Source organism: Anser anser (assembly GCF_964211835.1).
Source record: "Anser anser genome assembly, chromosome: 2".
NCBI lineage: Eukaryota > Metazoa > Chordata > Aves > Anseriformes > Anatidae > Anser > Anser anser.
Window position 1 is genome coordinate 94,277,582 of NC_139721.1, and position 11,899 is coordinate 94,289,480.

Sequence of the window (11,899 nt, forward strand, 5' to 3'; positions counted from 1 at the left end):
AATGGGAAGAAAGCTGTTTTCTGCTCTGCAAACCCACTGTTTAACTGCAGCTGCTGTTTACTGCTCTGTTTGGTTAAACTGCAACATGGAACAAACCTCAAATCACAGAGGGTTTGTACTGTCTTGGTCAAAGTTCTCCTCTCAACTCCGTGACGCATTCTCACCGCTGCTGTGACAAGATCCGATATACCTTGTTGTCTGAAGAAGCATGAATGTGTCAGAGGGGGAATATTCAAATATTCATGATGCTTGGGTGTCCCTTCCAAATCAAGATATTCTATGATTCTATAATAGCAATCTTTCCAGCCATATTGTTGTGACAGTGCTATAACAGGCACTATGTGAAAGTTTTGTTGTACAGTAAGGGTTCAGCAGTTAGTCTGCTATGCAAAGGGTCAAATCCACTGCTGTGAACCACCTCCTGTGATCCTTTTGCATAAAGGAAGAGGGAATGGAGACTCATGAAACCAGAGGAGGCTGCTCTCTAAATTTTTCCACCAGATATTCTGTGACAATTCAATACCTGATCACCTGTTTAAGACATGTACTTGAGGAAAAGAGATCTTTGCCCATAGTCATCTAACTGATTTTTAGAGCTTTGCCATTCCCTGATCAGGCAGGTGTTCATCTAGAGCTACTGAATGATTTTAAAGAATTATCTTGGAGGTAATAAAATCCATTAAGAGATGTCTGGGGACGATGGCATTGCTATGGAAGAGGACAGGAAAGCAGGCAATGAGGAAAAAGCTTGTTGTAGAGATGGAAAAGAAGTGTTGAAGGTGAGGAATGAACGCAGGCAAAGGAAGAATGGCAGTAGATGTGCTCAAGAAATGTGAGCAAGAAGATGGGATTTAAGACCCGGAACGTGGGGAGCATTCTCTCTGTAGGCAAATTGAGTCATAGTTAAGCTGAGGCAGGGGAGGTTTAGGCTGGGCAGCAGGAAGAGGTTCTTCACTGAGAGGGTGGTTGCACACTGGAACAGGCTCCCAGTGAAGTAGTCACTGCACCAAGCCTGTCTGAATTTAAGAAGAGATTGGACTGTGCACTTAGTCACATAGTCTAAGCTTTTGGGTAGACCTGTGCGGTGCCAGGAGTTGGACTTGATGATCCCTATGGGTCCCTTCCAACTCGGGATATTCTGTGATTCTATGATTCTATGGTCTGCAGTGTGTCTGGTGGCAGTGCAGGCTTGTGAGCAGGTGGTTGCTTCCGGTCACCATTTGGTGGGCACTAAGGAGTGCTTGGTTACAAGGAAATGCCTGCCCCAGCAGTGCAGCCTACTAACTTGTAGATTCTGGAGTTGTACGTGGTTCCTGGACTGTGGGGAGCTCAGGCAATACCAAACACCAGGATAGCAGGCAGCAGAGATGTTTGAGCTGGGGGCAGAGTTGAAGGGTAGAAATGGGTTAAGCAAACAGGATGCTGCTGGTTGGAGCTATTTTTTTGGAGTTTCTTTTTTCATATTTAGTCTTTCACTTTGAAGACCTTCCTCTGGAGGTTCCGAAAGTGTTACTGTCATTTGTTAGTCATCTGTTGGTGGGGTTTTTGTGTTTTGTTTTTGTTTTTACAGGTCATTTTTAAAAATTCTTGACAGTATTTGTAATTTTTTAAATTTACTATTTCTGTTGTGATACGGATTATCCACTAAGTAGCAATCATTAGGAACCTGCAGTAAAACCAGATCTTGCTTTTTTTCTGTACAGAACACTTAAGAGTGATAAAGTGAATAAAAGTAATCCATTAAAGTTGCAAAGAAACGACTTTCTACCAACCCAGTATGTAAATGAATCATATGTGGTCTACCTATGTGAAAAACAGAAGCCCCCTTGATAGCGGGATCTTAAAAGAAAGTGAGGCAGACACCTTAACAAGCTAATAGTCAGTTCAGCAAGGCAAAAAGCAGCACTTATTGCCAGTTAGTAGGTCATTCAGGTGACCATGTGCAAGTTAACATCACTTATGTTCATTTTTAATTTCATTGTCTGCCTGGGGTCTAGACTATGAATGTTCATAGGGTTTTTGCTTGGTTCTATCTTATCAGCTCCGTCAGTGTCTCTGCAAAGATAACCATCTCTTTAAAGATGCCATCGATTCCATCTCCTGTGGCCTACTGGGTCCCGCATTACAGTTTAACATTGCAAATGCTGAGCATTTGGGGAATTTTACTCTTTGAAAACTGATTGTTATTTTAAGTAAAGCGCTTAAGATGAAAACAGAGGAGCAAGCTACTTTTCATCAAAAATTTGGAAGCTATCATTTGTCTGACAGTCTTTTGCCACGGTGAAGGTGCTTAGCTATGGGCTAGCGAAGGAGATCCAACCTCCAGGAATTGACGGCGTTACCCTATTACCCTTTATGTGCTTATGGCTGCCTCCTGCTTTCTTGTTCCTAATTAAAGCTGAGATAAGCTCACTTCAAAAGTCCATTTAGATCTATGTGCATATACTGAAGAAATAATTTCATGTACATGGGTGATTCAGGATGACTTCTGTTGCATATGGAAGGATTTTACACAAAATAGTGTATATTTTAATATTTCACCAGTGCGTATTTTCATATATCCTGTGCAAAAATTTAATAGTTCTGATATTGAAGTAACCTAAGAAGTTTGTAGAATATTCAGTTTTTCATTAATTTAAATGCCTGATTATTTTTTTTTTAATTTTGTTGTTGTTGTTTTATAAGTAATTGAAAGCAAATCTGCATTTGGGAAATGTTTTGAATACTTAATCTGTAATTAACACTGAAAAGTGACAATACTTATGGTGAAACAGACTGAGATCTTGTTTAAAACATGAATACAAATGGCTTTTTGAGTTTGTAAGATACTAGGCATATTGTGTGCATCTTAACTAACATATCAAATGAATAGTGGACTTTGAGAAAGAATTGTAGGTGAGTTGAAAACTTCTATAATCAAAAAAGGAAATTGCAGATGGCAACAAAAGGCAATGTAATTGTACATATGTAAATCCTTATTCAGCAAGGTATTTAAGCATGTGACTAGCCTATACCTTGCTGCCAGTCTCAATAAACTCAATCCATCTACTCATACACTAAATTACAGCCTTAGGGTTTCTAAAATCATTTAAGACTAAATAGAGTAAATTCAGCATGGATAACTATTGATGGAACCAAATTCTATTTCTAATTATCTCAGAATGATTCTAGAGTAACTTGCTGGAAATCAGTGGTACTTTCCTTAGTTTAATGTAAGTATAATGGAGTAAAAAATCAATAATGTAGTTGTTTCTTATTAGTTGTCCAGAGTTATAGTGTTTGCCTACAGAATGTTACTGAGAAACTCACAGGTTAGTTCTCATTAAATAATGAGTCACTTTTACGAATGCATAGAAAATTTAAAGGGCCTGGATTTTTAAAACATTCCTCTGTACATTGTTTTCTTTCAGATTTCATCTGTTCTTTGTACTGTCTTGTATTAGTAATGTGCCTGTAAAGGTGATGTAAGGGCTTAGGATTTCTTTGCTTTCCTATTGGAGAGATGTAGCTATCTGGCAAGGTGTTATATTTAGAATGAATTTCACTGACTTTCATGTATCTGCTTTTTATGTGCTGCAGGTGGGCACTGTGGTGGAGTTTCTTGACAGGTTGTCACCTGCTGGACCAGTGAAAAGCACTTTCCCACTAACCTTTGTTCAGCTAAAGCAGGTAAGGATTCCTTTGGTAGGCAATTTGCAGCCATTTTGTCAAATTTAGCTGAACAACCCTCTGTGGAATGGCTCCTCGTATGTCCAGTGTCTTATGCCTTATCTCAGCACAGGAAGTAATAGTGTTTTAAAGGTGTTCAGGATTTTTGAACAGGAGACCTCTCCATATTTGTCAGTGCTCTTGTTTTGCAACTAAGGTTTTCCTCTTTTCATGAATGTAGATATATATGGTGTCCAGGCTTTCTCCTTTATCTGTCTTCTCTCTGAACTACTCATTTTCATGTTTGTGAGATCTTTTTTTTCCCTTGTACTACCTTTTTCTTCAGTATTTTTTCCTTTTTTCCCTCTTTTCCCCTCTCTTCCTCTATCAGAATGAGAACAATGGCTGAAGCACTGCTTTCTTCATGCAGGTCAGGGAGCCTGGAGTTGTCAAATGTAATCCATTTGACACTTCTGTGGGCCCTCTACTTATTTTTAATCTTTTTCTTTTAGTAAAAGTATGGTGGGTCAAGGGAATGTGATAAGGGAACGACCTGTGGAATTGCAAACCCCTGCCAAAGGCATTCACCCCACTAGCTGAGATAGGAAATTTTTTTTTTGTATTTTCCTATGGCTTCTGCTGACTCCCGTTCTCTCCTCTGTTCTCTGTCTTGCTGCATCAGTTTCCCTGTCAATTTTGATGACTTCCTCAGAGTAAAAGATGTTTCCCTTGCTGCTGAGTGACTCTGTTTTTCCACTAAGTGTATATGGCTCCCTGATCACTTCTGTACTGAATATAACAGAGAATGGAGTATCGGTGCTGATTGTCTGCAGCTGTAATAAACTACGGAGAGAATGTGATGATGGTAGCTGGGGGAGGGAGAAAAGGGAGAGTATGCAGTTCAGCAGGTGCCTATGACATTTTCTAAGGCATTAGTCAAGTAAGGATTCAAAGCTTGTATTTTTCCCTTCCAAGCCATTAATAGAGAGAAGTGTGAGAGAAGCTGCAGCTAGTAGGACATATTAGCTGGATGTAATTTCTTGTGGGTTCTTCTCTCATCCTCTGCCCTTCCCGCTGTTAGTACCCTGTTTAGGAAAACAGCTGAGATGGCAGCCAGTGGTGCTGCATAGGTTCTCTCCACTTATTTTCTTTTTTCTCATTTTTCTGGGCACCTTGTTACAAATGTAATGTAATTGTAGGAATTGTAGCGGACTGGAAATGGTTTACTCTCTCTTCTTCCTGTCACACTTTAATCCAGATAAATGGTTTTGTGACTACTGACAATGCGATTGTTTCTTGGTTTTAATTTGTTTCACTTTTGTGCTGAGAAAAAATATCTAACAACTGATACTTTTTTCTTTACTGATGGGAGGAACCTGATGAAAAAATACTCTGAAATGTTCCTGATGTAAAGCAGATAGTTTGTGAAATAAACAATATCGAACTGATGAATATGTCAGTTGACAAGTGCACTTTGAATTTTCTTATACAAAATCAGTTATGAAGGGATTTTCCAAATATTTTAATCAATTTTAATGAAGAAATGATGCTGTCAGTCATTAACTTCTGTTTTTATTGAGGAAATGCCTTTGCAGCCAAGACCCTTGTCTTTTAAAGTTATGTAAATGTACTGATGAAACAAGTTTAAAAAAAAAAAAAAGGAAACTGTGGAATTTACACCCATTGCTTAAAGGTCAAAGTGAACTCTAATCTGAAGCTGCTATCTCTGATAGATGCTATCTGAAGTGAATGAAAGTTGATGTTTCAATCTGAGTGTGTAGGCAGGAATGTGGGATATATCTAATTCTTGACCTGAACTGAAGCTGTAGAATAACTTGGTTCATTAATCTGGGGATTTTTTTCTTTTCTTAGTATTTTGGGTTTGTACTGTACAGAACTAAGCTTCCAAAAAACTGTACGGAGCCAACACAACTGTCTTCACCTTTAAATGGAGTCCATGATCGTGCATATGTTTCCGTGGATGGGGTAAACATTGTTTGCTGGTATACATTTTTGCCACGAATGGCCTTCATGAGATAGATGAATACAATCTGCCTTTTTTCTCTTTTCTACATCTTAACAAAAACAAATTTATTAAATAAAATTATTTAATAAATTGAAAGAAGTATAGAAGTATACTGTAGATTCGTACTAAATGTTCCTAATATTTCAGGAAATATGAGTATTTATCTGTCTCTTCTAAGGAACGTGTAATTGTTTCCACTTTTGAGATGTGAATGTTTATATAAATTCATGACTTCATTGAAAAAATAGCTAGAAGAAGAGGGCTTGCTTGCAGGCTTTTGAACTGCAGTAATGATATATACACTTAATGGCTATCTACAGTGTTTTTATGGATGTTTTACTTCCCCCCCCCCCCCCTTGGAGGGGGGAAGGGAGCTGGGGGGAGTAGAAGCCCTAACATACATCTTATGTTATGAAAATGGCTTCTGATCACAAGTTTTATATAGAAAAAAAAAAATATATTGTACAGGATATAAACTTTGCCTTTCTTTCCTTAAATAGCATTTTGTTCTTGCTTAATAAGAATTAATAGTAATTCATGGACTTTGATAGTCCATTTTTTAATTATTCTTTGATCAGTGCTGATTGTCATCACCATTGTGGCCATGTCAAGTTCTTTGTTCCTAATGTTGTTAGAATGGGAACAAATAAAGTTAAATATTGATGTGAGTTTAAATGGAAGATGAATCATCTTTTTATCTCTGACACTTGCAAAATCTTTTTAGTTACCAGGTTAAATCTGTGAACTTTTTGTGAATCAGGTGCACCAAAAGCTACTAGAATTCTAAAAGTTGATTTAGTTAATTTAACTAAGGAAAGAGATGTCATCAGCTAGATGAATACAGCTGATGTGCCTAGTAGTATATCCAGTAGATGTACTGAAATAGAAATACTGACAAACCTGCTTTTTGTGTGATTGTGTATGTATGTATTTGCATACAAGAGGAGGAAAGGAAAATATATATTTTACTTTTGGTTGTTTGTTTCCTTTCTCTACTTTATCTTCATGTAAGTTGAAGAGACAAATGATGGGGTTTTGTTGGTTCAATGGCTGTTTTCTTCTTTTGATGTAATTTATATAGGTTCTTCAAGGCATCCTTGAAAGGGATAAATCGCTAATGATAAATATAACTGGGAAGGCTGGAGCAAATATGGATATCTTGGTAGAGAATATGGGCCGAGTCAACTATGGTAGATACAATAATGACTTCAAGGTAAGTAGAATCTATGAAGTAACTAGATAATTTTTTATGGGTTAAAAAACATGGGTTAGAAACAGCAAAAGGATCAGGATTACGCAGCTGTAACTTTACCTTAAAATATAACTCCTCACTAGTTTTCATGTGAGTTTTCTGGTCACAGAAATCAAAGTGGAATAAAAAACTTAGACATCTTTTTTGTTGGTTCACGTGTGTTGTTAGACAAAGTGTCACCCACAAGACTTTCAGGCTGAGTTGAATCTGTAGCTAAAATTTTAAGGTATGCAAAGCTGTTTGGATAAGTTCAAAAATAGGCTGGAAATCAGTCTAGTCTTGGTCATATTTTGGGGCTTTTGACTCCTGAGGTAGTGCTTCTGTGTGTATTTGTGTATATTTACTTTTGTACCTCTTGCCATGTTCTATTCACTTGTCAGTAGTGTATTCTTGCAATATTTTCAGTTTGGCTAAGAGAGGCTGTCTTACAAGCACTTTACCATGCAACATTGCCAATTCAGGTTTGTACTGACCTGGAATTATCAGAAAGCTTATGAACACTTCCATGCTATGCTTTGGAACTATCAGTGCCCTGCCATTAGGGGCAATACCACTAAGGTAACACTAAGAAAGGCAGGAGCAAAAAGGAAGCTTATCTGGTTTTGGAATTAAAGGGGTCCCCAGTGCTGTGTGATGTTTTCTAATGAGGGGGAAGGGAGAGAACTATTACAGAGGCCAGTCTTGTGGTGTGTTTCTGCAGTGGTCAGTGCCATGGCATGCTATCTTTGTTAGTTTTTGATATTACTAGGTTGCAAATACTACCAAGTATGACAGAAAGCTTTCTCATTAAGATGAGAATTGCAGGCCCTTAACTGCAAGAACCTTTTGTGTAGACTCCCCTTGGATTTGACTTGACCTAAATTGATTTGGCAGTGTTCTTTCAGAAAGATGGTCAAATGTTTAATGACTAGAGATTTATTACTGGTGATTATGGTGCCTTTTGGTGCTGCAGTTGACAGCAGGTAAATTAGAAGCTCCTGTTTCCTCTCAGACTTGTCCAAAGTATTACTTGGTTTGTTTGAATGCAGCATCACAGGAATGATGTATGCTGACCTGTACTATTTAGTTATTAGTTAAGGGCACATGTGCTGTGAGGAAGTAGGACTTTTAAAGTTATAAGCAGGGGGAAAAAAGTAAAATCAAGTGTGTATGAATTTTTCTGAGCCTTGCTGATGAGGTCACAAACTCTGGTTGAGTTTGGTCATTTTGCAGAATACAGTTTAGTCATAGAACATACATTGGTAAGTCTTACAAGATCACCGTTAGGCAGAATTGACTGTTTTCACACTTGTGTTTTGCTGCCATGAGAAGGATGGGCCTGATTGCATTCTTAAAGAAGGTTGTATTGGTTATGATTAAGCAGCAGAGAAGAATTGAAGCTCGGGTTTGGTTTAAAGGGGACTAGTTGACCAGTTATCTTAGTGTGCTGTGATATGGATTTCTAGGTGTGTCTCCAGTTATTCTAAGACTCCGGTCAAGGCAAAGCAATATAACTTTTAGGATGTATAAAAGTCTGTGAATTAAAAGTATGAGCAACTGTTTTCTGTGGCATATAAATTCAGTGGGTAGCAGTAGTGCCAACTCTGTTCATACTGTCTTTTCAAGGATCCTTACTCTTTTTATGAGTGGCAAGAGAGGGCAGCTAGTTCCCCAGTGTTCTGCCTTTATATATAGGCAGCAGAAATGTGTTTATTTAATAATCAGGCCAGGTGATAAGGAAATCTATGTGCTTACTGATAAACTATGGTAACAGAATAAAGGGTTAAAGGTTGGAGTAAGGAGGTGCTCAGTGCTGTTGTGATTGAGTTGCAATTTACACAAACCAGGATTTCAACCTTTTAAAGGCTGAGTAAAAAAGACTGAGTAAAAGCAAATTTAGTAGACACATTGTGAGAAGACACAGTGAGAACAATCCTCTAAAAGCTCGAGCCTTTCACACAGAAGAGGGAGACTTTCTCCACATAGCTTTGGAAACTGTACTTTGCTTTTTCCCATAGACTCCCTCACCCTGTTTCTTAAGGCAGGTGTTTTTTGTGTTGATTTTGAAAACGGGGAATAGTTGTGCATAGGTTATTCGTTATTCTGTGACTTCATAAATAACTTCATATATAACATCAGGGAAGAGGTTTCCATTTGAAGCCTTACAGAAGCCTTGCACTTTCAAGAAAATCTGAATTTTGTTCAGCTGCTTTTTCTTACTTTTTTTTTTTTTGAATTTGAAGTGGAACTAGTCATCTAGCTTTTGGGAAAGAATCTTAAGAGGGTTTTGGTTTTAAAACATCCTGCTGATCTAAGTGTCCTTAAAGGAAACAAAGGAAAGAAGAGTGTGTTTTCTGTTTTTCTTCTTTTTTTTTTTAATATGCTCACTGCCACCTATATCTTTGTTTTACTTGGCAAATTCATGTCCATATCTGGACTATTGCGTATGCATTTTTACACAGACCAAAGTAAGAGTGCTTGTAGGCACTTCATTTCATTCAAAAATTACACCATACATAACACTTGAAGATGGGTTTAGGGAGGCAGGTTGCAAAGTTTTGGCTAAAGCTATGCTGCAATACTTCAGCTGATTGTCAGACAAAGTAAAGTCTAGGTTGAAGAGAAGTTTTGCTGTTTAACTCTGTGCAGATAATTTATTTTGATATAAGAAAAATAAGTTATGAAGTGGCCATCGAGGTAAAGGAATAGAGAACATATTAGTGTATCTACTGATGTCTAGGCTTGTGGAGTCAGTGTAATGCTTAGTAGATATCAGAACAGATATACTATTTACTATAAGCCCTCCACAGCCATAGAAAATGTGGCTTTGCTTGTGACTTTGCTTTTAGAACTTCTTTTTCCTGTTCAACTTGTGGTATTTGCAACAGAACTTAAGTTGCACTTACAAACAGCTTTTATGCAGGGTCTACTCAGGAGATTATATGGATGTAGCGGTGTTGGTTTAAAATCAATTCCTTGCATTGCACTGAAACACAATTTTAGAAACCGTTACTGTAACACAATTAGGAATTGAGTTCAGGAGAAACTTAATGTTCCTTTTACTATTCTTAAATCATGAATCTTACCTTGCCTTTGTACTCACTGTGTGAGTACCTTGGTGTTCTTCAAGGGTGCACATAGTTCCATAGAATTGAAACGGGTCTCTGTGGGCTTGAAGTTGACTGTAAGCTTAAAATATTTCACTGAATTGGGGTCATGAAGCATGCGCCTTGGTTTTGTGATTCTATATGTTAGCTGTAGAAGACCTGTAGGAAGTGAATACTGCTTTCTCTGCTATTGTGCAGGTTAATGTCTTGGGTTAGTGACTCAGTGTTACCAAATCTCTTGATGGTATCTCAAAACTTGAGCAATTTAATGCTTTTTCTGCTATTTATTAAGCCGTATGTTTTTGAATCATGTTCGTGTTAAAGCAAAATAGAAATCTTAAGTTAAATTAAAAAAAAAAAATGAAAAGGAAAATCGGGCATTGATGAAAGCTTAAAACTGTGAAGAAGTGCAACGCTTTCGTAGAGAATAAATAAAATGCTTTATTCTTGAGCAAAGCTTATAACTTGGTGAAAACCAGATGCTTGTTTTTCCACACAGATTGGCAGCTGTTGGAAGTACTTTGATTCAAACATGCTTTTAGTCCTGACTGATTTATGGTTGCAGCTGAGTAACTTCAATAACATGAAGCTAATTATGTTGCATTTTTTTCTTCTTCCTAGGGTCTAGTTTCAAATTTAACTCTTGATCAAGATATACTTGTTGAATGGGAAATCTATCCTCTAGACATAGATGGAGCAGTGAACCATTCCATTCATGGCTACCCTGACCGACCAAAGAGATCTGTTGGCAATCCAGTGAGTTATGAAACACCTACTTTTTACACCGGTACACTTTTAATTCCTGGCGGGATTCCAGACTTGCCACAAGACACCTATGTCAACTTTCCTGGCTGGACAAAGGTACAAATTTTTGCTGTAAAAAGTTGAGGTTCACTCATAGAGAGATACTGAAAGTTCTATGGAAGGTCAAAATCCACCTCTCTTAGGCTGGATAGAAGGAGGTTATAATGGCAGGGTGAGCCAAATACATTTAAATGACTAGGAAATGTATTCCTTGGTAGAAGTAAATCTGGAGATAAACCATTAAGGAGAGTGAAATTTATAATCCAAAGGCACATCGTATTGGTCTAGGAAGGGGAGAATCACATAAAAAATCCTGTAGTTTTTCCTAGAGTGAGAAAGATCAACTGTCAGACTTCACAGAAATGCTGCATTTAGTGGTAGGGTTTTGGATTTTTTTGTCTCAATGTGTTGTATAAACAGTTTTTGGAGGGATAGAATGAATTACATGCCTTGAGGTGAAACAGTTTTTATTCTGGAGAAAGTGAGATGCTACAGGACACTTCCCTGATTACACTGATTAATTAAAAGTAACTAAGAACGTATTTTTGTTGCTGTGTGAGAAATATGGATCCTGTTACAAAGCACAGGGGGAGTTGGACACTGCTAGTAGCATGCCCGTAAGTATGGATCCAGACAATGTTACAGAATCACAGAATCATCTAGATTGGAAGAGACCTCCAAGATCACCTAGTCCAACCTCTGACCTAACACTAACAAGTCCTCCACTAAACCATATCACTAAGCTCTACATCTAAACGTCTTTTAAAGACCTCCAGGGATGGTGACTCAACCACTTCCCTGGGCAGCCCATTCCAATGCCTAACAACCCTTTCGGTAAAGAAGTTCCTCCTAATATCCAACCTAAACCTCCCCTGGCGCAACTTTAGCCCATTCCCCCTCGTCCTGTCACCAGGCATGTGGGAGAACAGACCAACACCCACCACGCTACAGCCTCCTTTAAAGGTACCTATAGAGAACGATAAGGTTGCCCCTGAGCCTCCTCTTCTCCAGGCTGAACAACCCCAGCTCCCTCAGCTGCTGCTCGTAAGGCTTGTTCTCCAGACCCCTCACCAGCTTCATTGC

The 11,899-nt window shown here is 38.1% G+C and overlaps 2 protein-coding genes across 14 annotated transcripts in view; both read left to right on the forward strand.

The window, feature by feature from the left end:
- GLB1 (galactosidase beta 1) overlaps positions 1 to 11,899 on the forward strand; it is a 96,017-nt gene that overhangs the window by 29,920 nt on the left and 54,198 nt on the right. For all 13 annotated transcript variants that reach the window (XR_014580616.1, XR_014580617.1, XM_083826532.1 and 10 more), the window contains exons 12-15: positions 3,580 to 3,669; positions 5,521 to 5,634; positions 6,756 to 6,887; positions 10,634 to 10,873. Coding sequence is in view for 11 of the 13 variants with exons in the window: in XM_083826532.1 (XP_083682658.1) it covers positions 3,580 to 3,669; positions 5,521 to 5,634; positions 6,756 to 6,887; positions 10,634 to 10,873 (576 nt within the window). In the remaining 2 variants the exon portion in view is untranslated. The remainder of the gene's footprint in view (positions 1 to 3,579; positions 3,670 to 5,520; positions 5,635 to 6,755; positions 6,888 to 10,633; positions 10,874 to 11,899) is intronic.
- Positions 10,710 to 11,899, forward strand: part of LOC310895335 (C-C chemokine receptor type 8-like) — a gene marked incomplete at its 3' end in the record, with an annotated part of 61,219 nt that continues 60,029 nt past the window's right edge. The window contains exon 1 of the mRNA XM_083826557.1: positions 10,710 to 10,768. The remainder of the gene's footprint in view (positions 10,769 to 11,899) is intronic.